General features: G+C 37.8%; 1 protein-coding gene across 1 annotated transcript in view; it reads right to left on the bottom strand.

The window, feature by feature from the left end:
* The window catches only part of SLC13A1 (solute carrier family 13 member 1), a 74,866-nt gene that overhangs the window by 7,122 nt on the left and 40,447 nt on the right, over window positions 1-27,297 (bottom strand). The window contains exons 7-12 of the mRNA XM_030857672.2: window positions 22,487-22,638; window positions 12,715-12,834; window positions 8,153-8,251; window positions 7,648-7,749; window positions 4,408-4,514; window positions 2,205-2,314 (exon numbers count right to left, since the gene is read on the bottom strand). Of these exons, the coding sequence (XP_030713532.1) occupies window positions 2,205-2,314; window positions 4,408-4,514; window positions 7,648-7,749; window positions 8,153-8,251; window positions 12,715-12,834; window positions 22,487-22,638 (690 nt within the window). The remainder of the gene's footprint in view (window positions 1-2,204; window positions 2,315-4,407; window positions 4,515-7,647; window positions 7,750-8,152; window positions 8,252-12,714; window positions 12,835-22,486; window positions 22,639-27,297) is intronic.

Below are 27,297 nucleotides of genomic sequence, written 5' to 3'. Positions count from 1 at the left end.
TCTACCAGGGAGGAGAGAGGGCAGTTGTCTCTCTGTTCAGCGCTGGAGGGAGTGTCTGGAGGCTCACACCTCCTTACAGACTTTTTAAACAATCTTCCATTTTTAGTGCTGGTTTTTTCTCTAGCTTTCAGTTAATCTGCTGCTTCCAATTCCTAAACTCTTCCAGAATCTTGTGGATGCATGTTTGTTTCTTCTTGGCTTTTTTTTTGCAGGCTGTAGATTGAATCTTTTTCTAATTCTTTACTGTACAAAGTCATTGACCCCTCATATATCTTCTTCCATCTTCTAAATTTTATCAGTATCTCTTGTATGTTATTGTTCCTGCCATTTATTCTTTGTCTTTAGAGATTGATACTTTTTTGTTGTGCTATTTCCATTTTAGTGGAGACCTGAGTCAAAGTGTTAAGTCCTCCATATTTAACTTAATAGAAAAATTTTGAGGAATGTGTGAAAATGGGAGAGGAGGAGTTGTTCACTGATAAGATTTTGAAGGTGACTGTCAGTTCGTGAGAGTTCAATCATGTTGAACCAAAATCAAGGGGCATTTAAGAGAGAGGAAATAGCAATGAGGTGAAAGCTTTAGGAGCTGCAATCTCACAGTTCCCGACTAGAAAGGTTATCTAGTTCTAGGCATTTGCCAAACTAATTACAGTTTGGAACAAAATTTTTGAAAAGGAACTGTCTCCAAATCTTTGTAAAACCAGTTTCTAGTGGAATAGTTGTCCACAGCTATAGAAATAGGGTGATTTGGGGTATCCCACAGAAACCTGATTCTTTGTACTAGGATTTTCACAGCAGAGTCCCTCCATGCTTTCCCTCATTCTTCCAGTGAGAGAGCCTAGTGCATCAGACTAAGTCCACACCTTTTCATTTCCTTCAATTTTGCTATTCTAGGGTCTGGCCAATCACTTTGAGTGACAGATATTCTAGGAAGGAGAGATGAACAAATTCACGTCAATGCTAGAATTGCTGATTCTGATTTCCTCACAATTCAAATTAGCAGACACAGGAATAGAAGTTATTTATTCTGAGAAACCTGATCTCATTACTACTGAGCTAGTAGAAAAGTGTATTTGTTTTCTATTTCTATCATTTATATTTGAACAGTCTATGAGGCAAGCCAAATCTAGACCTAAAACGACATTGTAAGGGGCACTCAGAACTGAGACAATTTCTAAGACTTTCACCTATTACTAAATTGCTGAAAACTCAGTATCCAAATATCATACAGAAGAATTGACAATGAAGTCAGAAGTAAAAACCAGTCTTCCCTTAGACTGTCAAGAATAGAACAGAACAGATAGTTATTTGTCTTGAAAAGTATAAAAATATAACTTTTCAGAAACTGAAGGGCTTGACATGATATCTCTCTCACCATCATTTTTACTTTGATGACTGAATAAGGAAATGGAATGTCCATGAGTTTTGAGTGTTTCACAGAAGGCTACTAAGTCCTGAATAATTAGTTAAAGAGGAGAGGATTTTCATGGAATTTCTGGAGAAGATACTTTTCTTCTAGCAGCCCTATAATGACCAGGGCAATTTCAAGGGACAAAGGCTTCCCCAGACTTCTACTTTATATCAACTGCATAGATGACAGGCCAAAGAAATAGCCAACTTTATTTCTCATGACGGTTTTGTTTCTTCCTACAATTAGACATAATACAATATTAAACATGGCTATGTGAAATTCTTTCTGGACTTCATTCAATAAGCATGTATTAAGTACCTTTAATGTATTTAATATGATATGTAATAAATAATATAATAAAGTACTGTTGTTTCTCATGCTTCTTTGGCAACATTAGGACCATGATATATTGCAGAGACATCTGAGAGCAACTTAAATTCATCATCAAATAAGGTGAAGGTATAAACAAAAAAAAATATGTACATATGATTTTTATATAACATATTTTTCTTATTAAGCTGGTCTTCTAATATTATTTCATGGATTAAGAATTGTAATTTTCTTTTTTTCTTTTGATATGCTGGGACATCATAAACAATGATGTTTTATGCTTATAAAGATTCTTGAACTCTGAACTTACCTCATCTGTGTGGTACAGTTACTGCATGGCTACTGAAATCTGCATCATTACAATGAAAGGATGAAGTCGAGCATTCCAAAAGCTTGACTGTCTTTGCGTTCTTCTTTCGAACAGTCTAGTTAATTGCTAACTATCTTAGACACAGAGTATTACCTCACAGCCATCTGCCAAGGCAAACCCTCCACCAACAAGAATGGCTATATCCCAGGGCATGAATGACTGGAATTCTTTCCAAGTAATCAGTGGAGAGTAATCAAAAGCAACTGAAAAACAAAAGTCCTACGGTTACACATTGCTTAAAATATGACAATATGACATTGCTTATTATCCTAAGTAGCCATCTCACAAGAAGTTTTTAATATTCTTGTATTGTTCTTAGATAGGAAACTTGATCTGGACTTTGAGTAATTTCCACCTGGCCTAGGCAGAACATTATATTATAAAAAAAGAAAAAAATCCATAACTTGTAAAAATCCTTTCTATTTTATTATAGAATAAATTTAGATAAATAACACTGTCATATATAATACTATTCATTCATTCATTTATTCATTCATTCCACTAACATCTTTGCCTACTATGAGTCACAAGTGCATTGGGCTATACTGTCCTTTGCTATGTGAAATGTCTGTAATACGTCATTGGTTCAACAGCATCAGTAGAACATTATAATTATTATTCACTTATATCTATTTGAATATTTTATTGTTTTTCAAATCATGAGGAGGGTCATGATAGATTCACCAGAATTTCTGTTTAAAATAATTTGAAGTTCAGATTTTAAAATTTATGTATTATTCATGAGACCCTTAAAATGCTCATAAAGCAATAATCATAAGGATTTCTCTTGATATTTGGGTCCTGATAGCTCCATTGATTTGCTTAGAAATAACATAATCCATGAACACATTATGCCCATTTAACATTTGTGTGTAACAGGCAAACTTCTACATGGTGAGGTTTTAAGGTTACTAATAAGTCCCCTTCCTGTCTCCTTATCCCAAACCTAAACCAAACCTACCCTCACTGTTGATGGAAATTTTTCTATTTCCTGCTCGAATTAAAGCCATATATCCTGTCAAAATGCAATCATCTCTGAATGTACCTCTCATCTAAAACTGAATATTTTATGTCTTATTTGGCATTTTAAAACCTAGTGTGAATGAGTTTATCAGGGAGAAGAGGAGCTGCAGAATGAGAAGGGAGAGGATGGTGGGTAGGGCAAGGCTCTTTCTGAGAAGGGGACTCAGATGTGGGAGCCAGAGGAGTTAAGCCAAGCATAGCACTTGCCACTGCAAGGCCTTAGGGCTTTGACTGCAATGGTCAGAGTCCTCAGGGTCTCACAGGAATCATTGCTCTATATTACAACACCTCCTTATAACACATTTGAGATATTCTAGTCTCAAGTTAAGAACAAAAGGCATGTATTTCTACACTATACTGTTTACATATATCATGTCCTGGAAATGTGACCCATTAGTCATTTATCTATTCTGACTCAAGGAGGCAGGTGGGCCAACCCAACTGCATGACTCCCAGTTCCGTCCCAGCAGATAAATAAAAAATAAAATAAATAAATAAATAAATAAATAGATAAATAGATAAAGGATGAATGAAAAACCTACAACTCTGCTAGGCCATTTCCAAACAATTTTAAACCATTTTCCCATATTGACAACATATGAATCTGACTACCCAAAATACTCTGTGCTAGTATAAAGCACAGGCATGGATGGATCCTATGTTTAAGAAGTGTGTGTGTGTTGGGGACAGGATGGGTATACGCACATAAACACACACACTTTCTTGTCTGTGTGTTATAAAGACAATGAACGCTCCCACTGAATGTGGTTTCTTTCAACTGTGGCACTAGGTTATGGCTAAGTGTGGGGGTGATTTGCATTTTCTCCAAGGCTACTTATGAGGCTGTAAATACTCTTCCCGTTGAAACTCCTCACCTTTTTAGATCCTCAGTATTTATTACCAAGGGCTCATCTTGAAGTATGACTTCCAAGTTCCTTTTCCTACGTTTGCCAATAGTAAGATTAATTCCGATTATGACCAGGGAAGTGGGTACACGGCAGACCAAATCCAAATAGTATCACCCATAGCAGAATCCTACATAACCATGGTGCATAAGGAAATCTACGTCTAGCTTCTGCAAAGTAAGATAATCCTTCGTATAAGGAGAGGATGTGTGCTGTCTGAATAGGGGTTGCAGTGTATAAACAGGAGATGTAAGCCAGGGGCTGTGTCCATGTCCATTCCTTCTGTTCTACGTGTTAACTGAAACCAAGGGAATTTTGTATTTTTGCTCTTCTGTCAAATTCATTCAGAATTATAAATAATACTCAACCAGTTTCTCCTGTAGGTATAGTTTTGGTCAATCTCTTAGCTGGGATAAGAAAGAACAGGAGTCCTACAAGTAAGGCAACAGTTGAATCTGTAGCAAAACCAGGGTACCTGAAAAAAAGACATGTGTGTGCATTAAAAAATGCCATCAAGAATTTGTATGAACTAAGCACCAACTGATTATGCTGATAGCGTACAAGTAGAAGTGGTGGTATTGGTAATTTATTATGGGTAATCTGCTCTAAAGTCTGTAATTCCCAACTAAATATGTAACTTAGTGGGACTGAAAAATCTCAGATCATATCCCCATTGTTTTCATATATATCTCCTTATTTTCAAAACCATGTATACATATGTTGATATACTAGGCCAAGAGTTCACTTCTAGGTAAAGCTGACAGATCTGGTAAATAACTTCTTTGCATTATTTCTTTAATTTTATTGGCAAAGCATTGAGGTTGAAACAATAGGCCAGATCCTGTGTAACTGATTTATAAAAGGCTTATATTGAATTGTGGCACGGCATGGATGTTTTGAGTGTCCTTTAAAACTCTTCTGTAAATTGTGAAAAGGAATTGATCTGTTTTTCTAAGATATAACGTCTGCTTCTGTGTTTATAGGCCCTGGCCATATCATACAAATGAAATCACCCATTTAATGCTTTGCACCCTGTGAAACTCAGTCAAGGATATTAATTATTAGAATGGCTTTGAGGTACTCATAAATGATCACTGAACAAATTAAGAGTTATTCAGAAACAGATGGGGTCTTAGAATCACCAGGCCATTCCAGCAAGTAGAACAGGTTCCCAGAAGCCCCAACAGTTAAGAAGTACCTGGAGACCAGATATGAATGAAACAGGCATAAATAATTAGAAGTCAGTTTAGAAGTTAGCGTATTAACTAGTGAATCTTCGTAGTCTGAAAAGAAGTATGTACACCCTAAAAATTATTTTGCTACCTTGTAACTCAGCAATGCATACATAGTATAGAGGCTCTTTATTCCTGTAATTTATTTGAACAATTTACATAATCAAGGAAATGCATTATTTTATTCAATCTGACAATTTTATAAAGCAGTCTGTTTTCCCCAAATACAGATTTTCTTTATTTCATTGTGGAGTAAAAAGCTGCCTTGGTGTAATTTATTCAACAAACTTAACCCATATTTATTATTTTACTGTTCCTTATTTCTCTTATTTCAGTTACAATTTTGGTTGAATTTTTGCCAAATTAGGTCAGGCATCATGTAATCTGATTTTGCTTTATATGAAAAGACATATTGAATTCCTTCCAGGTTCAAACAGATGGAATGAAAACATGAGGTGGTAGCTATAAATCTAGATTTATCATTCTAGCTTTGGAAACTCTAAATGCCTAAAACCTCTACATTACAAATGTATTCTACAGAATATATACTTCAAATAAAATCAAGCCATAAGTACAGAAATAACTGCTTTTTAAAAGACTTTTAAAACTACTATCATTTTATTTATTATTAGTTTATTTTATTTTGGTTTATTATGAACTAAGGTTGTCTCAGTATTACAAAATATTAAGCTTATGCAAATTTTATTTGCCTTGGCAATTTATACATCTAATTGCCAATTAGATGTATATCTTCAAATCCCTTCCTCTTTCAAAGCTTTGTTTCTTTTCTTATTGTTTTCTCTCAGAATTCTAGATATCATGAGCACCTCCCCAAAGCAAGTACGCCTTGTTTTCCTGCTACAAAAAAAAACATCTCCTGAATTACGTTTTCCTCCCATAAGGAGTAGAAATTAGAAGCTGATTATATTGAATTTCCTCTTGGGATTTCTGCCTGGTTTTTATTACCCATTGCCTGATTTCATTTGGTTTTTACATGCTGGTGTTTAGAGAAGACCCTCCCTCTCTAGAATGATAGGAGTGGGATTTTTAAAAGGAGGAAGAATTATTTTTTCTGTTGGTCTAGGTCCTATTCCCAAACTATGAAGTTCGAATCAAACTATTAAATAATAGTTTGCTTTGAATAGCTTGCTTTGAATGATTGGATACTGCCTTTTGTTTTGACTTCTTGAGATGAAACGTTTTTGTCCTAATGGAAATAAAAAGTTTATAAAGCTGCAGCTGATCCTTTGAAACATGTACCACACTGCATTGCTGCACTTGTGTGCTCACTAGGAATTGGGACGCCGACTTGGCAGCTTTAAAAAAATGTTGGCAATGCCTACATAAGCAGAAGGCTCCGATGCAAGAATTTCTTCATTCCATGTGGGCAGAATAGATCTGACTCAAATGTTTTTGGTTTCTACCCCACTACATGGATTTTTGCTGGGGGATGTGAGACAGGAAGTTCAAATCAGAGATCTGCTGAATTTAGGATCCAGAGGACTTCAGTGAAAGCCAGATTTGGGAATGCGAATCTCAAAACCAAAGTATTTATATTGACATGTAGGATGGTCCTTAATTTAGAAAATTATGCTACAATCTTCCCCCTCACTTCACATGACTCAGCAATGTCTGCTGGGATATTAGACACTGAGAGATAAAATTAACTCTGACCCAGCTTCTAACATTAGTTTGTAAACTCAGTCTTATTGCTTACTCAGGATTTCCTTATTTATAAAATAGGGGCAGGATGGATTTATAGCGACTAACACAAAAATGGACATCAATAGAGGAAAAGACAAAATATGAACCAAATAAATAACCCTCCATAGAAATAAAAAAAATAAGCCAGCAAAAATCACAGAATATGAATTCATATCAGGTTACTAAGAAGCACTGAGTGGCATTGAGTTCACATAATAAACAATTATACTGCACTTCCTGTGGGGAGAAGCACAGCACTATTCTAATTAGCGCCATTTTACAGATGGAGAAACTGAGAGGTAAGTGACTTGCCCAAAGTAAGTGGAAGAGCCAGGAATGGAACCCAAGCAGTGTGGCTCCAAGGTCTATACTCCTGACCATTTTAAAACATGGCTTTCCTGCAATCATATTTCTAATTTTGTAAAGATGAAAATAGCCTTGTCTGAAGGAGACTTATCTTTAGTTACAGGGTAGTTTGGTTACCTTGTTTGCTGCCTTACCCTAGATTTCATTCCTTATCTTTTTTTTTTTCCTGAAAAGATAAGAATTAAATCTTTTCGATGGAAAAGAAGAAAAAAATCTTATACAGTTTTTCAGAGTTATAGGAACCACTTAGGAGAAAAGCTGAGTATAAAACAGGAAGTGTTGACAAACATAACATGTAATGCTTACTCTGAAAAAAGCACGGACCAACCAGACACAAACCCAGGATCTCGGGTGAACCATAGCAGGGCCATTACAATGAAGAGGACTAAGGTCACAATTTCTTGATACCTGTGGGAAAATTCCAATCCTTTCATTTATTTTTCTCAGTCAGGACATTTGTAGAAACTCCCTGAACTATTGTCAGAAGTAGTCTTAGCAGAACACTAAGCACTGTCAAAACTTGATGTATCAAGTATTTAAGAGAATCTGCAGTTTGAAAGGGGCTTTAGTCCTCTGTGGGCCTTTCAGCTTCTTGTCCTTCCACCTGGTAAGTTTTAGTTAGACAAGGTATGTATTTTATCTTGTTGAGTTATAGTCACAAAGGTTAGAACATTCAGGGCCCTTATCAAGTGTAATAAATACACTAAGACAATTGTGCACATATTTGCCTTTAAACAGATACTTGCAGTATAAGCAGCATCTCTCTGTGTGTTTGCTTGCTTGCTTGTGTGTGTGTGTGTGTGTAACTTACTTTATTGGTCCAAGTTTTTGGTATTCTTGTTTAATAACCTCAGCACAAGCTTTTTGTTTGGCTGTTGCGGTTTTGCCACACTGTGCCATCTCCTTAAAGCTGAAAAGAATAATTAAGCCTGTTAAGCAAAGAATTCTCCCTTTATAGAAGATACTTGTGTCAAAGCGTCAGAAAATACAAATCTCCCTGCTAATAATAAAAAGCTGTGCTTTTTGCCTATACCCCTATCTCCTTCTTTGAATTTCTTCTCCCCTTTTTTCTGTTTTTCCCTGGTTTGCTTAATTTTCATTCCATATCTCCCATGACATCATCCACTGATCTCTTCCAAGTCCTTTTGCACCACTGGAATTTTGCCATGTACCACTCATCTCTAATTTAATACTTCATTATATACCTGATATATATTTTAATATATTTCTTAAGTATCTTTATTGTTAATTTTCGCACATGTATAAGTTTTATCTCACTAGTGAGGAAACAAATTATTAGAGGGCAGGGGCAGTATCATGGATTTTTTTTGGCCCAGTTATCTCTAAACACTGACATACACGGTAAATACTTGATTCATTCACTCAGTACCTCTGTCAAATTTATGAGATAGTTGGTTGCTAGATCCATCAATTTTCACAAAATATGCTAAACTCCAGTTATACAGTAGGGCATAGAAGTCACATACACTGAAGATGAACAGAGTTCAAACTAGGTCTGTTCTCAGAACTAAAACCGATTCTATTAGTTGTTTTTTTTTTTTTTTGAGTTTGTTTACTCCTTATATCCTAATAGCATCAACCAGATAATTTTCCAATTTACTTCTAATAGTAACTGTCAGTCTCTATTTCTTTTAGCTGCTTGTTTTAGTGACCCCTTTCTCCTGTGACTAATTTACCTATCCTGAAGTCCAGGGTCTTCAAAACCTTGAACATTTTTTTGTGAAGTGCTGCTCTAAACCTTGATTTAAAAAAAAAAAAAAATCCCTCCAGAGGAAGAAACAAATGGGAAAATGGCCAGATTCTTATGGATTATCTCTTGGAATGTCTATGAGAAGCTCAGTTAGATTATATGTTGGTATAGAAAGGACTTCTGGGTATATATCTAAAGACATTGACATCTAGATCTTGAAGAGATATCTGCATTCAAATATATCCATTGCAGCATTATTCACAACAGCCAAAATATGGAAACAACTCAAATATCCATGGATGGACAAACGGATAAAGAAAAAGTGGTGGTATATACATACAATGGAATATTATTTACTTATAAAAAGGAATAAAGCACTGATACATGCCACAATATGGATGGACCTGGAAGACATGATGCTGAATGAAATAAGTCAGACACAGAAAAACAAATACTGCATGATCTCACTTATATGTGGAATCTAAAACAGTTAAACACATAGAAGTAGAGAGTAAAATGGTGATTGCCAGGGGCTAGGGTAAGGGGAAAATGGGGAGGTGTTGGCCAAAGTTTCAGTTATGCAAAATAAGTAAGTTCTGGAGATCTCTGTACAAAATAAAGCCTATGAAGAACAATACTGTATTATATACTTAAAAATTTGCTAAGAGGGTAGATCTTATATGAAGGGCGTTTATTACAAAAGGAAAAATGAAAAAAAAACCAAAAAGCAAAGGAGGTGGGAGGAAACTTTTGGAAGTGATGGATGAGTTTATGTCATTGATATTGATGATGGTTTCATGGGTGTATGTTTATCTCCAAACACAGTAAGTTTTGTGTACATTTAATATCTACAGCTCTTTGTATGTCAGTCATATCTCAATAAAGCAGTTTTTTAAAAAAAGAAATCAGGGACATTTTCTTCTGTAAAATTGCTGGGGTAAACATTGATATTTTGGGGAGGGCAGCTATCACACAAAGACACATTTCATTTATTTATTTTTCTGTAACTCTGCTACTCAGATTTGTTTGGACTATTACTCCCTGTGAAGGATCAGAGTTTCCTCAATTTGTAAGTCATCCATCCTACATATTCATAATGACCCTCATGCACACACAACCCCCAGGGAACATGATTGGTTGTTGTGTTTAAGATCAATGAGGTAATACTTAATTTTTATACCCTCAATTCAATTATGACTAGTGCCAGTCTTGAAGTTTTTCCCTTTGTCACAATATAAATCCTACCATTAAAAAAGAAACTGATCCATGGACTGCCTTGAGAACCATCTGTAGAATTAAAAAGTAGAGTTAAAGGAAAAGATGAGTCTCCTTAGAAACTGTTTTCTACCCAGTAGACTGCATATGTATTTTGTCACTTTGGTTGGGGATAATCAATAGTTAAGTCAAAAGCCATACTGGCTTTGCTACAAATGAAGGTTAATGCCTTCACAAAGGAGCTGATGAAGCGTATGACAATGCATCAACCTCTCCTTTTTTTTTTTTTTTTTTTTTCTGTACGCGGGCCTCTCACTGTTGTGGCCTCTCCCATTGCGGAGCACAGGCTCTGGACGCGCAGGCTCAGCGGCCATGGCTCACGGGCCCAGCTGCTCCGCGGCATGTGGGATCTTCCCGGACCGGGGCACGAACCCGTGTCCCCTGCATCAGCAGGCGGACTCTCAACCACTGCGCCACCAGGGAAGCCCTCAACCTCTCCTTTTAAATAACTTCCGTGGCACTGATAGATGAGCTTCACTTCCCGAGTGGGTTGGGGTCATTTATGATGGGTGAGTTAACTGTGTTAACAGCCAACACGCTAATCAGAATGTATGGTGGCCTGCCAGGGGAGGGGCTAATAATTTCTGTTTCTCAATCTAAAACCTCTGGAGGTGAACACCCTGGCAGACTGAAAAGGACACTGAAGAATTAGCTGGAGCATGAAACTGTGCCATGTCTAACCAACAGTGGACCACAAGGGGACAGTTTCAACATGCTACTGATCATGATTTATGGACTTGGCCTAATATATGCACTTCACAGGATGTTTTTCCTCATAGAGAAACACATTTCAGTACATCTGCCCTTTATCTTCTTGATTTCTCCTTTTTAAGCGGTGGGCGACTTCAGAATAATGACAAGGGTTGCATACTTATTTTATAAAGTCATTATATGCAGCAGAAAAAGAACAAAACAGCTGTGGGTCTGAGACCGGATGCTTTCTCTGTTGGTTTGGGATTCCTGTCCCCTGCATTCTGCTTTGCTACCTGTACGATTGAATCGACCCCCAAAGGCTTGGATTTCCAGGAAAGGGCATTTAGTATGCAGCTAGCCTCTCCCCACTAATGCCCACCTGCTGAAGGCGGTGACATTCCACTCATTTGCTTCAGCAGGAGGACAACCTCACACTGCTCCCACAATCTGGACAAATAGATTTTTCAAAAACTCATCAGTACCGTCTCCCCACTACTAACAAAATTGTGGCAGTTCTGGAGAAGAACCAGGAAGAGGAAGGGAGAGAGAAGAATATCAGTCCTTACATGACTAAGCTTGGAAAATCTGGGCACAGGCATGGGGGGTAATACGACCTGATTGCAGTATTTTGCTGTTCAAAGGAAGTACAAAAAGCTGACTTCAGTCTTCCCTGCTTGGTGGATAACATGTTTTTTCATTCATAGGTCCTTGAAATTATTTAAATAAAACCCTATGAAAATGAAGTTGAATTTTTGGGGGGTTTTTTTAGGAAAAAGAATACTCAAGGTTTGATATACAGCCCTTTCCCCTTTCTTTTGGAGTATTGTTATATATGGTGAATGTATGATGCAGTATTTTAGATTTTGCTGTGGAGCCCTGTATAATTTTAAGTGTTGGCTGTCATTTAAGTCATGTAACTCATTGGTACTTATGAACCACCAACTTCAGTCCCAGCCAAAGAAACACTTGCAAATTCTCCTTGAATGCATATATTTGACATTTTCCAGCTCTTGATTGATCCGTGTTTCCTACCTTGACTTCTCTGTATTCAACTGGGGCCCATCCGTGTTAGAATTACAGCATTGAAAGTGATCTTGCTGATCTTCCAGTTAAATTCCATGGTATTTAGTTGAAGATACTGAGACTGAGAATGGATCAGGACTTGCAAAGATTACTCATCTGGCTCGTGGGCAGCCACAACTTTGTCCCTGGCCTCCCAATTCCCAATCCAATATTCTTTCGTTTTTCAAGGGCAAATCAATGTTGGTACTAGGATGAAGCAGGAAGCCCTGCATATTACAGTTTAAAGTAACTCGATAACCTGAGGAAATCCCCACATTAAACCAAGAGGAGGGACAAAACTTCTTAAAGTAACACTTGAACAGGTTGGACTGGGTCCTCACCATAATGAGCTTCGTATGCCCTTTTGGTCTATTAATGTCTTAATGGGTTGGGATCAAAGGAGACCAAGATGGAATTTCTGTCTACAAACTCTCTTCCACAGTCAACACTGGTTAGGTGATATTCTAGAGGGTCCTTAATGTATGTATGTGTTCATACGTGTCAGTTTTGTGGATAAGAGAAATGCAGAAATGCAGCACTCGTGAAATAGGTGTAAAAGCCCTGAATGAGGGGCTGAGAACATGGAACCCAGACACCTTTATTTATCTGATTAACGTGGAATATGTACTCACTTGAATCCTAAGAAAAGCCACTGAAGCCAAATCCATGACAAGAGGAGAATAATAATAGCAGCCGGGAAGGACATCAGAAACCATGATCCAAAGTTGATGCAGTGACAATCAGGGTAGCGCCTGTGTGAAAATATGGAAACGTGTTCACAGAAGGAGTACAAGAGGAATCCTTTCTGATGGTCAGTGGGAAGCAGCACTTCCCGTCTTTCCTGTGCCACCAGTCAAGAAGGAAGATGTGGGAGGTATTCACCATTAAATACAGAAGTTAGTTTTACTCCTTACCTCTTGAGTCTGTAACTGCTGCTTCCCACAAAAACAAGAGTGGGCATGTTATAACTTTTGCTCCCTTTATTCAATCTATAAGGAAGTGTTTGTGAAGGAACCTACCACGGTACCTGCTACTCATGGAAATGCACAAGAAATGGGTATGCATGGGTGTGTACGTTTTGTTGTTCGTACTCAAATCATCAGTATATGAGTGAGGAAAGACAAATAAGCAGACTTGGGAACAGATGAGAATTAACTTAACAAAACTGAATGTGTCCATTACCATTTCGTCTTGGGAGCTGACATCCCAGACTCGGAAGGGACTCAGACCCCACCCGCGTTGTCTCTCAAAGCTGTTTCCTTCTCTGTTTCTTCTGCCCCAGAGCAACTGCAACCATCTTACCAGACATATTCTAGCCCTTCCTTCCTAGAATTAGACAGTGCTTTGGGGCTCAGTCAAACAGAATAAATCAGATAAAAATAATTAAAAGTCCTGTGGAAAACATCAACTTTTCCCTTTCTCTTTCCTAGTTATTTTCAGCTTTTTAGCTCACATAATAAGAAGACAATAGCAACAAAAAAAGTTCAGGTACAAGCACAGTTTCTTTGGTAACCTCACATTCATTGTTTCAAAATGTAGTCTAAATTTCATATAGTTATCTATTTTATGACTGTGTGGGAAAAAAAAGAAAATTTGAGAAACAGTTGTCTTTAAATTTTCTTCGTGAAGCAGTAACAGAGAGTCAGAAATTGGAAAAGTACAGAATATAATACAGAAGTAATAAAAACACTGTTAACATTTTTTAAAATTATTTTTGAAATCACAAAATATAGAGAACTTTATAAAAATGACAGATTTTCAATATATATTTTTTCTATTTAAATCGTACCACTTAAAATTTAAGTATTTTGCCACTTAAAAAAGATCATGTAAATAAATGAGAAGATTCATGCTACATGCCTCAACGTAAGCCAAATTTATTTATTTTAGAGCACTCCTTCTATTTTAGAATGGTTCCTAACAAATGCAAAGGCTGTTTTTAAAAAAACAAAATTAAGCTTTCAAACCTGCAGATTTCTAATGTTGTCTACAATTTCTTTGAGCTGATCTCCCTGGGTCCTAGAGTTATTGGCAACTTGAGGATGATTCCATCTACTTTGAAGAGATCCTAGGATTAGCTTATATATTTATGCCATTAGAAAGTGACAAATGATAAGTAAAAATTGCTATAGAATACAGAGAATTGATGAATGGAAAAAAATGCTTTACCATGTCCATGAGGTTTTACTGAGAATCGCCTGCTTAAAAATAAATGTTGTTTTCAGTTGGAAAATAAAATAAGTGGGAAAAGGCTTAAGCTTTTCTCCCATCTGTTAGACTTGGATTACAGGTCAGTGGTCTATGTTATTTTGTTCAGCCTGAAGACATTGAGAAATGCTGCTTGGATTAGGTTCAAAACAATGCCCCAAACCCAATTTCATTTTTCACCATCTGTAGCTCATACCTAGAAATCAGGCTGCATTGTTCTCCCCACCCACTGCAGAGAGTCCTGTGAGATTTGAGGAAGAGGAGCTTTTCAAAATTTTTGCCTGGAGGGATAGGTCATTTAGAAAAATGAAAGCTTAAAAAAGCTGAACTCTGGGGGTTGTTTTGTTTGTTTTGTCTTTGTTTTTTAAGTCGGTAGTAAGAAAGTAAACACCATGCAGGTGTAAATATTTTGAATGAAAGTGGAATGAGTGGCATACTCGGGGTTAGTTTCACTGTGGTAGTTCTTTTCCCACTTCCTCATATCCTGTAAGTGAAGGGACTGCAAGTATCTGCCTAAAGCAGATACAGATTTCTTCTATCATAAACTATGTTAAGTACATTTAATTCTAATAGAATCATTTTCTTTCACCCAACACTGTGTTTTGGGTGTCTACCATGTGCCGGATAGTCTAGTTTTGGGGATGTAGTAGCGAATTAGATGGACATAGTCCAGGCTCTCACAGTTTATATTAAATGAAGAACACAGGCAATAAACAAACAGGTAAGCATATAATGAATCAGAAAATAAAACAGAATAATATGATAAAAAGTTATTAGGTGGAGGGAGAAATTTTACATAGTGTGACCAACAAAAGAGATAGTTGAGATGAGATCTAAATGGCAAGAAGGAGCCAGTCATGTAGATAACTGGGAAATAGCATTCCAGACAGAGGAAGTAGCAAGTACAAAGGCCCTGGGGTAGGAATGAATTTGGAAGACCAGTGTGGCTGTGGGTAGTGAGCTAAGTTTACAGTCACATGAAGTAAAGTCCAAGAAGTAGCCAATAGGGGTCAGATCATATATAACCTTGTAGGCCATCAGAAGGAATTTGGATTTTAATACTAATGCAATTAGAAGTAATTGGAACATAGTAAGTAAGCTAGTGACATGATCTAATTTAAAATCTATGTAAATTTATGAATTTCATAAAACATGTTAGCTAGGTGGATTGTCAAGATTGACCGTAACAAGAGTGGAAGTCAAGTGTGGTAGGCAGAGTTCCAAGATGAACCCCAAGAATCCTGCCCCTGGTATATATGCTTAGTATATTCCTTTCTCCTTCTGTGTGGACAGAACTTGTAAATAGGGCAAGATTTTATTCCTGGGATTAGGTTCTTTTATGGCTAAAGTGAAAGGATTTTGCAGAGGTTCCCACAAATGGACTCTGAGTTAATCAAAAGGGAGATTATCTTGGGTGGGCCTGACTTAACTCAAGGGAGCCCTTAAAAAAGAGATTTTCCTGCTGGCCTAAAGAAGTGAGCTTCCATGTTGCCGAAGGAAGGGGCCACACGGCAAGGATCTAGGGGTAGCCTCTAGTTGCTGAGAGTGACCTTACGCCAATAGTCAGCTATAAAGTGGGCACCTCAGTAATTCAAACACAGTGAATTGAATTCTCTCAACAGCCTGAATGAAGACCCTGAGCTTCTGTGGAGGTTGCAGGCCCAGCTGACACCTTGATTTCAGCTCAGCAAAGGACCTGGCTAAACTGTGCCTAGATGCCTGACCCACAGAAATTACGAGGTAATAAATTCATGCTGTTTTTCTTTTCTTATTTATTTATTTGAAAATTTTTATTTTTCAGCTTTTAAAAACATTTTAAAAACAGTGGAGTTGAGTAGGTTTTAGCTTAATTTACATGAGTAGCAGTGAAGATGAAGAGAAGGCAATAAATTTTACAAATGTTTGGCATAAAATGTACGAAATTGGGAAAAGGTGCTATTCATTGAAATGAAGTCTGAGGGAAGAACAGGTTGGCAGAAGGAATGATGGATTAGGAAGCTGCTGTGGGCATGTTAATGTGAGATGTCCCTTAGTTTCCCAAGTGGCCATGGTGGATAGGCAGTTAGACAAATGAGTCTGGAATTGAGAGGGCAGGTTAGAGATGTAAAATTGGTGGTTACCCACATACAGGTGGATTTATAAACCATGGAAATGGGTGTGATAATTTCGGAAGTAAATGGAGGTGAGCGGAAGAGGAAATGCACCTGGGGCTCCCTATGTCTTAGAGGAATGAGCTAAGCGTATTTAATTCTAACAGAAATCCTGTGGGCAAAGCATTATATTTTCATTTTACACCAAAAACACTGAGTCTCAGAAGGTTAAATGGATCGCTCAAGGTCACAGAATGCAGTCAAGCTGGATATTTACACCCAGGACGAATGTTGAAAACACAACCTCTCTTCATTAAAGCCTAGTGTCCTCAACACCAGCTCCCAGGTGAGAAGAGAAAATTCCATATATATTGCAAAACATCCATAAGCTAGAGTACAAACTTGATGTTTTAAGGACATTTTCGAACACCATATAGGAGTGATGGCGCCATAGGAGAGACATGCTTTGACCTAAAGCATGTATGTGCGTCAGTGTTGATATTTAGGAAGATGGTGTTGTCGATGCAGTTCTTATGCCCACGTACAAGATCACAAATCATACTAACGAAATACACAGTACTGGTCTTAAAAGAATGGGTGCGGTTGTGGACGTTTACAGCCTTGAAACAGATTTTGGCCATTAAGAGTGCGATCAGCTGGTATCCACGCTGATTATAGTCCTTTTGATTAATGACTGTTTTGATGATTTCTGAGTCAAAGTCACTTTTCAGTTTTGTATTTATGTACTAACAGAGGTTTCTTTTGAAATATTAATTACTCGTTACTCATGAGCCAGGCTTAGATTTCTAATAGCAATGGCAAAAGTAGAAGCGGCAACAACAAAAAATGGTTAGGGTTATTGACAGTTTCCTACCTGCCAGGCCCTCTGCTAAGGGCCACGGATGCACTATGCCATTTCATCCTCATAATAATGTTGTAAGTTCTAGTTTTGCCTCCATTTTACAGATGGAGAAACTGATGTTTGCAGAAGTTAAGCTAATACATGGCAAGACTGAAATCTGAACCAATGTCTAAGTCCAAACTCTGCAGTATCCAAATTTCTTCTCTATTATTTGCCAGAGAAATTCTTTCTTAGAAACACACATTGCTCTTTTCTGCAGGGGGGAATCATAGTAAGTTTTGAAAGTGGCTGTTGCTAGGTAACTGGTTAGCCTTCTTCCTCTGTGATTAATCAAGAACGGGGGTTAGGGAAGCGGGCTTTGAATTTAGGGTGCCTATAAACACATTTCTTTTACCATTTCTACGTTTGTGAAGCTATAATAGTTATTATTTAATGTAGAATTAGTGACTGTGCTAATCATTGATAATTCAGCTTCCTTCCAAGCTGTTTTGTATACCCACATATTTCACTGCTGACACCTACAAGCTGAATAATATACTTTGATAATCAGCAAACTACAAAATTTTACTTGTGATATCTTCCATTCTTAATCTGATAGATTTGCCTTTTATGTTATTAATAGCTGTTGCATTTGTTAAGTGATATTGATGCATCAAAACTCCTGTTATGAAAGCAGTAATTGTCCCTAATAATATTTCCCTTAATAACTTTATTTTAATATCAAAAGATTATTCAGTTACTTAGATAATTCCCAGGAACAGTCAGCACTTCATTTATGTCTTGGTACAGTTCAATGCAACCAACGTTTATTGATCACCTACCTGTGCCCCTTATGGGCTAAAAGATGAAGAAGACAATAGTTCATGAAGCCTTTAGAAGTTTGCAATCAGGGGTGGTAGTTGTGCATAAGACAACTTTTGTGGATAAGACAAATTTATAGAAATGTGAGTATAGTTTATGATAAGAGGAGATGGGAATGGAAGTTCTGGAGTAACCGAACAGAGTTTCAAATGATACAGCATCCATACAAGGAGAGAAAGAAATTGGCAGAATTGGCAGGTCTTTCAAGAACCAGAGTAGAAAGAAATGGGTTACTTACAGGGTGAGATTTATTAACAATAGTGTTAGGAAAGGAGGAGATTGGGTGATGACTAGAAGAGTCTATCAGTGGAGCAGAAGGGTCAGGTAGAGAGCATTGAGCAAGCAGGACTTCCCTAATGAGAAGACGAAACAAAGAATATTTCCAGAATGCCCTATTCCAAGGATTAGTCATAACTAATGGTGAGTTAATCACAAGGCAGTCAGAATTCAGGTGTCACAGGTACTAGATTCAAAGATTAAGAACACAAGAAATTTCCTGCCTTCTGGCTGAGTTAGAGAATTGGCTTAGTCTTCTCAGTATTGTTCTGAAAATCACTTTCTAAGCTATACATCAGCTTATGACAATGAGGGAGTGGTTCAGTCAAACTAGCCACATTCCCAGCTTTGCAACTCTTTTAAATAATACTTGTTATGTGTGCAGGTTTATATTTTATAAAAAGAAAATGCAATGCATGAATGCAAATACCCATGCAGTCTTTACTTGTCACTGTCAGCAAACTTGCTTTTTCAAGACTTTTGCCAACATGGCCCCCTCACAGATAGTCAGAGAGGCAATGAGGCTGCAGAGTGAAAAGGGCAATGGGACTCAGGCCAAGTGCCTCCACTGACTAGTGACCATATTGTCAAAATTTCCCAGAGTTGCCTTAACCCCTCCTGACCCTTACATCCTCACACCTAGTTACTCACTACCTTCTGACTGTACAGTGCCCTAAGACTAAATCCCCCCATCACTTCATAGCTAATCTAGTTCTGCCTCTCATCATTTGTCAGTACATTGGTAATAAACTCCTAACTGGTCTCCCGTCCCCAGACTCTTATAACGCCAATGTGCACACTGCTATTCTCAACTGTGCAAAGACATGCACGGACTATCCACTGCCTCCCTGCAAAACTGATGACACGATTTTTGTGCTTTGATTTTATGGATTATTTGCATTCATTTTCTCCATAAACATGGTGTTTATCTCTTTTAAGATTGGGCCAGGTTACACAGACAGATTTTCTCTACTGATCAAGGGGTGCTGCACACAGCTAGAGTCCTCTTTAAGGATGCATGTTCAACTGTTACTAGGAAGGTAATATTTTAGGGAGACAGACTTTGGGGTCTGACTGATCTTGGTTTGGCCTTCAAACTGCTAAGCTGAATGCCAACTTTCTCAACTCTACTAATAATAGCCAACATTAATGGAGCACATGCTTTGTGTTAGGCACTGTTCTAAGTGCCATTTATTTTATGTAAAACTCAAAACAACTCTCTGAGAGAGAGAGAGATCTTATTATTATCTTCATTTATTTTCTGGCAAAATAACAGGCTTAAAGACATTAAGTAGTTTGTCCAAGAGCTGGTATTTGAACACAGACATTTTAATCTCAGAGCTATACCTTTAATTACCACTGTATACCACTTCCACAGCAAGGATATATAGGATTCGTGTGCACTATAATATATGTAATTCATCTGGCAAGGGCTCAATACATGTCACTTTACCTTCTTCATTATATGTCAAAGAACAAATGTTATTATGTTTTAAATGTTTTCATGGTTTCCATATATGTATGTTTTGTCTAGACAATGAGATGGAATCTTCTTTCTGGTAATTTTTATTTTTTGCCTTTTCCGAAAGAATTCAAAACCATGCCTTGCACATTGTCAGTCCTCAACAAATGTTTGTTGATTGACTGAGTGAATAAGTGAAGATCTGTTTTTTATTTGCACAGAATAGAATTTAGGTTTCTCAGAATTCATTGTTCTTATTTCCTTTGTGTAAAAAAGAGAACAAAAGACATCACATGTATAATATATAAATATATATTATGTATAAGTAAATAGATAGATAGACAGATAGATAGATAAGGCTTTTAAATGTGTTATCCAGTCTCTTCCTCCCATAGTTTATTTGTAAGATAGCACCTTTTTCTAAATGTCAAAGGCAGGAAATCATTGACTCTCATGCTTATATACCCTTTGGAAGTTGGCAAGACCCAAAATGAATTTGTACAAAATGATCGTTGGTATTGCTCAAAAAGATGGCAAGCAGTGTCAAGAGAAAAGGTGAGATTATTGTAGTGGATTTGGAAATAAAGGGCGATTTCTCTCTGGCTCCAAACATCTGAACATAGAAAATAAATCTTTTTTATTTTCTGCAGTTTTAAGTTTCTGAAACTTTTTCCAGTGAAACTGAAGGCATTTCATTCCATTGTTGCTTTGGGTTGCTGTTGTATTTTTTAGGGTCGATATTTAAGAAAACATTTATTAAATAGCTAGTTTGTTTAATAGTATCAATTATATTTTGTTACATAAGGTTGTTTTCCCCCTTCTATTTTAATATTTTCTATCAAGAAGGGATACTTTGAGTTTTTTTCCAGTTTTCATATAACTCTTAATGTTAAAGAAAACTTGAAGAAAAAAACCCACTAATTTTAAAGTACATTTTAAGTATTTTCTAAATTTAAAGAACATTTTGGCCAAATTCCCATGATTAGAAGAACTAGAAGATTAGACAATTGGGGAAAATAGTTACTAAAACATTTTGCCCAAAGTGCTACAGTGCTCTCAATCTGTCATTGCAAATGGATGAATGCATTCAGAGTCAAAGGAACAGTTAAATAAAAGAAAGAAAATTTTGTCGATACATTGGGCAAGAACACAAAGATCAAGGGCAAACTCAATGTGGTCATTTTGACAATACCAAGTAATTTCATGGGAATGGTGGAAACCAGCAGTTCTCTAACACCAACAAAGATAAAAAATAAAAAATTGGTCTAAATTTTAGAAAAAGAGATTTGCAGAGAGGACTGAAATGTGGAATCTCTTTCTTTGGGGGATTCGTGGGAAAGGACAGAAGTCTAGCTTTCAGAAAGGGATCAAGTACATTTCCTATCTTGAAATAGGAGATAAATGAGATAAATCCTCTCTGCACTAGGAATTTTAGAAGTCTCCCACTTATAAACCAAATGTCTTTCTAAGGTTCCTTTCTAAGTAGGCCGTTGGAGTACACATGATGGTTGTGTACTAATAGAAACAATAAGCGCATATGGAGGTCTGTGTTACAAATTCCCTAAACTGTTCTGTTAGTGTTCTCTTTTGTACATAAGTTCTCATTCTTTCCACAACGGAGGGTGACATTTTTTGAATCTTGGATTTCTTGGAACATCTTGCAAATAATTTCAGAAAGTTCACAGAGTTTCTGAATCTGTTTCCTAGAGTGTGGTTTTCCTAAATTTTTCTGTGAAAAGGACCTAAATCCTGTTCCAGGCCATCCTCAGCACTGCCCACCTTCCAGGCACTCTGACAGTTATCTGTCCTATTAGTCCTTGAAAATATACCTTGGGTGCAGGATCAGATTGAGCTCTCACAAAAAAGCATGGACCTTCAGACTATTGCTTCAATAGTCCTTACATGGTACCAAGTATTTTTACGTAGTCTACTTCATTTAATTCTCACAATAATCATATGAACTGTGACTATTTTAGGTATGAAAAAATTAAGTCTTGGAAGAGTTATTTACTTTTTATTGTTCAAATTCACAAAGTAAGTGACTGAAAGTTGTGGAATTTTTAACTCAAGTGCTCTGACTGTATCCAGGATTCCCCATTTTCTGCACTGGAGTAACATCACAGCATTAACTTATATTCAGATTCATACATCTGTCCTTAGAATACTTTGTTACTGCTATTTTTGGTAATTGCACAATCCTTCAAATCTTTTTCAACCTCAACACCAAATTTTCTGTAATGAGCAATTCTGTTTCCTGCTCATCATTTAAGTTCAGTTGCAAAACCCTACATAAATTGTCCCATGTGAACAATCCCCTTTCTTTGTAGGTAACTACCATTTGCAATATTATTTATAATGAAAAGTGTCTTCTGTGTTTGGTGAGCATGGTCATCCAGGAGTTATTTCTTTCAAGGTGACCTTGCAATCTGCAAACACCTGTTAATTCACTATGCCCTACATATTTAACTCCATGGGAACGAGTAGAAGGGCATGTTTCTAGAAATATAGAAGTCCTGATGGGGAACAAAGGAGAGTTAACTCAATATAGCATCTCTGTCTTTGGATTCTCTGAAACAAGTAAGAATAATTCTTATAATTTGTGTGTTGTCCATTTATTAAATCACCAGTCCAACAATTTTACTTACATATTGAAATGCTCAGCGAAGATCAAGTTGGTGGAGGTACCAGTGATCGTTGTCAATCCACCAATGGTAGAAGAGTAAGCAACGCACAGGCACATAAGTTTACACATCATGTGGTCCTTCTTTGTTCGATATTTGTTTCCTGTGCCTGAATTCTGTTCAACAATAAAACGTACATGAGAACAGCTCTGTTTGTGGTCATAACAAGCAGTAATAGCATTTGTTATGGGCTGAATGTTTGTGTCCACCCCACCGCAAAATTCATATGTTGAAAGCCCTAACCCCCAATCAGATGGTATTTGGAGGTGGAGACTCTGGGAGGTAATAGGGTTAGATGAGGTCATGATGGTCGGGGCCTTGCATGATGGGATTAGTGCTCTTGTAAGAGGAGGCACCAGAGAGCTTGATCTTTCTCTCTCTGCCATGTGAGATCACAGAGAGAAAGCAGCCATCTGCAACCTAAGGAGAGAGCTCTCATCAGACACTAATCCTGCTGGTACCTTGATCTTGGATTTTCAGGTTCTAGAACTGGGAGAAATAAGTTCCTGCTTTTTAAGTCACCCGGTCTATGGTATTTTGTTATGGCAGCCCAATAATGCAACATTTATCTTTCCATCAATAGAAATGTTAACAATAAAAATACATAACCACTGAAATACTTTACACAGTTTCATTCATTCGTCCTTCTTTCTTATTCCTGAGCCAACTCTTAACTTCCTTTCTTCCCTTCTCACCAAACACTCCCAAATCTTTCCAGGGTTTTCCCTCTGAACTGGTGGTACATGGTCAGTGAATTCCTAAACCTCTTGTTGGAGTGTTTCTTTATTTGGCACTTTCACTGATCCTCCCCAGAGGATACCACTACTTGTGAAATTGAACGTTTTCACCCTCTGTACTTCACTGTTGAGAGAGAGAGTCAGTGTCCTCCTTGTTCCCAACCCTCTTCTAGAACATTAATCCTCTACTGACATGAAAACTAATCGATTTCTCTTTAAGGCTCATATAATTTGGCTCTTTCTCTGCCTATTCTTTTGAACAGGATGTTCTGATCTCCCAGTCACCCACTGCCATCACTTAAGATGACATGCCCATCTGGCACACAACATTCCTCATCCTGCAAATCCTGTCAGCATCTGGATAACTATACCGTCTTCATGAGTAACGCCTTAAATATCCCGGCTTTACACATTTCTTAAATCTCATTTCCAGAGACCTTCGACTCCGCTCTTCCTGTCACCCTCTCCTCTAGCTCCTGGACAATAGCACATCCTCAGATGGCTCCATCTGAAAAAAATCACTATTTCTAATGTTTCTGTTTAAGAATAGAGCTCCCTAAGGTGCAATACAAAAGCAACTTCATTCCTTCTCTCACCTGTGATCCATGTAACACACTCTGAGGTTGGTCTGATTCTTGCTATCCCTGGGGTGAAATCTGGAGTAGAATCTATAACATTTTTGGTCACTTCATTTAATAGAGTCTTTCAGTCATGTTTAGTTTTAATAAAAAAAAAGCAACCTCATTTCAGTAGCTGAAATAAAGAGTCCTCTACTAGCAAAAGTCCAAACTTTAGTAAGGTTAAACTTTTGCTTGTCCCCTAGATCAGGCTTGCTGAAAAGCCCATAGTTGGAAGTAGGTTTGTGGGTTTGTATTGTTCTCTCTCCTCTAGCTCCAGTTTCTCCCACCATTTGCTAGTTCAAGTTTCTAAATCCTCCATATTTGGAGTGGCAAGGGATAGACAGTATCGGGAGAAGAGCAGTAAGGATTAGGAGAGGTCTTAGTTGACTGGTTTAAATAAGATACGATGTTAGTACTCTTTATGGGTTTTTTTTTTAACATCTTTATTGGGGTATAATTGCTTTACAATGGTGTGTTAGTTTCTGCTTTATAACAAAGTGAATCAGTTATACATATACATATGTTCCCATATCTCTTCCCGCTTGCGTCTCCCTCCCTCCCACCCTCCCTATCCCACCCCTCTAGGTGTTCACAAAGCACCGAGCTGATCTCCCTGTGCTATGTGGCTGCTTCCCACTAGCTATCTATTTTACATTTGGTAGTGTATATATGTCCATTTGCATAGCAAAGGAAGCCATAAACAAGACGAAAAGACAGTGCTCAGAATGGGAGAAAATATTTGCAAATGAAGCAACTGACAAAGGATTAACCTCCAAAATATACAAGCAGCTCATGCAGCTCAATACCAAAAAAAAAAAAACCCAATCCAAAAATGGGCAGAAGACCTAAATAGACATTTCTCCAAAGAAGACATACAGATTTCTCTTTATGTTTGATGGATGTTCCAGATGGCCTCATCTGGTGGGTGGTATTATGGATTTTATGCGTCATGGTGCTTTTAGAGATTCCTGTCACCCAAATAAGAACATCAGGTTGCTGCTCCTTCTGTGGAGTAATGCACCTCTTCCACTATGACACCCTGTGGTTTCTGCATGTGATGGTCACCCGATCTCTTGATGCAGAGGTCGCCTTGCCCTGTCAAGAAGCTGTCTTGGGGAAAGTTGCTTTTAAAATGACCCCAAATACCACTCCTGTCATACATCTGGCTCATGGGAAACAGGCACCTCTGCTCCGTTCGCAGTGAAAGAGCAGCTGACTCTCCATTAGATAAGGAGACTCAGCAGTGACTTTCACTTTTAAATGTTTCAAGAGTATGTCAAATACCAGTCCACTGATCTCTAAGAAACAGAGTTTCAAGTTTTCCAAGTGGTGATTCCTCAATATCTATTGCACTGTCTCGAGGTAAATGGAAGGCTCCCCTGCCAAAAATTGATCATACAAGTTGGAGTTTAGGAAAATATTCTGAATTTCTCCAAAGGTAGACTGTCTCTCAACCTTCTCATTTTCAACACTAAATTTAAGAGTCTAAAACTGTTTTTTGGTCACTTGCTTTGCAAATCCTGTATAAGTAAAACACAGGAATACTTATGGGATGTGCTTGATATGATAGTTCTTCAGGGATAGGAAGAGCCTTGTTTTACCACTCCATTAACCAAGAATTCTGCAGTTTACCACAGCTTCTTTTCCAACTTAGCTGTTGAATTACTTCTGTCCCTGTTGTCCTTTGACTCTATTGACAAGTCTTGGTCACTAAAGCATCTAGTTATTATTCCCAATAGTTTGGTCCTCTCCTTTCTTCACTTCCTTTCTTATCCAGTTTAGATTTCTTGGTAAACCAATTCAGTAACTTTCTTTTTTAAGGCATTTTTTTTTTAACATCTTTATTGGGGTATAATTGCTTGACAATGGTGTGTTAGTTTCTGCTTTATAACAAGGTGAATCAGTTATACATATACATACATCCCCATATCTCCTCCCTCTTGCGTCTCCCTCCCTCCCACCCTCCCTATCCCACCACTCTAGGTGGTCAAAAGCATTTATTTTTATATTTTTATTTTTATTTTTTTGTGGTACGCGGGCCTCTCACTGTTGTGGCCTCTCCCATTGCGGAGCACAGGCTCCGGAAGCGCAGGCTCAGCGGGCATGGCTCACGGGCTCAGCCGCTCCGCGGCATGTGGGATCTTTCCGGACCGGCGCACGAACCCGTGTCCCCTGCATCGGAAGGCGGACTCTCAACCACTGCGCCACCAGGGAAGCCCCAAATGCATTTATTTTTAAAACCACTTGATTGAGGTATGATTGATATGTAAAATGTTGTACGTATTTAATATATACAACTTGATGAGTTTGAGAATAATTATATACCCATGAAGCCATCACCACCATCAGTAACCTTCTCAGCAAAACCCTAAACTCTCTTGTCTCTCTTTAGAATGATAGTTCTTTAGCAAAATCTTAACTTTGGATTAACCCAACAATTTACTTTCTCTGCGTCACGTCTGCCCCTGAGCAGCCAAGTTCTGTTGATGAAAATTACAGAGTAGGGCTTCCCTGGTGGCGCAGTGGTTAAGAATCCACCTGCCAATGCAGTGGACACGGGTTCGAGCCCTGGTCCGGGAAGATCCCACAGGCCGCAGAGCAACTAAGCCTGTGCACCACAACTACTGAGCCTGTGCTCTAGAGCCCATGCTCTGCAACAAGAGAAGCCACCGCATGAGGAGCCCGCGCACCACAACAAAGAGTAGCCCCCGCTCGCCGAAACTAGAGAAAGCCCATGTACAGCAACGAAGACCCAATGCAGCCAAAAATAAATAAATAAATTTATAAAAAAAAAAAGAAAAAATTACACACAGTAGAGGAGATTAGGCTCCCAACATTCATGGTCACAACTTTCAACTGCTTTGTTACTGCTGTACCTCTACCCTGCTGTGTTTCTCTCACCAAATGATTCTACCTGTCTCCACAAGAAAACTTAAAACCTTCCCACTTCTCTTTTCACCTCCCTCCTCTCACTCTTCACGGGTAGCTCTGCCTCCTATTCCACACAGAAAATAGAAGCTGGTAGAAGTCTCCCTGTCAAAGGTGGAAACATACTTGCATCTGCTCTTCCTTCCATATTCTACATACAAAGAGAGTAAATCTCTCTCCTCCAACTAGTTTCTGAACCCCAGTCTCTCAGGCCTCCTCAGAAACCTTATACAATAGACTTCACTAGAATTTTCCCACCAAAGTTTAATCATTTTCAAGTCATCTTTCCAAAAGAAAAACAGAAGGCCTTCTTAACCCCCCTCTCAATGAAACGACTGCCCACAGCACATCCATTTTCACAGCCAAACTACTCAAAAGAGTTGTCTGCATTCACTGACTCCATTGCTTTAACCTCTCCAATCTGGCTTCTGTTTCTTCAATCCACCAATACGTACTTGCTGTGATTATTGACAACCTCCATATTACTAAA

Source organism: Globicephala melas, chromosome 9 (genome assembly GCF_963455315.2).
Source record: "Globicephala melas chromosome 9, mGloMel1.2, whole genome shotgun sequence".
In the NCBI taxonomy this organism is placed as follows: Eukaryota; Metazoa; Chordata; class Mammalia; order Artiodactyla; family Delphinidae; genus Globicephala; species Globicephala melas.
This window is presented reverse-complemented; position numbering and strand designations above follow the sequence as displayed.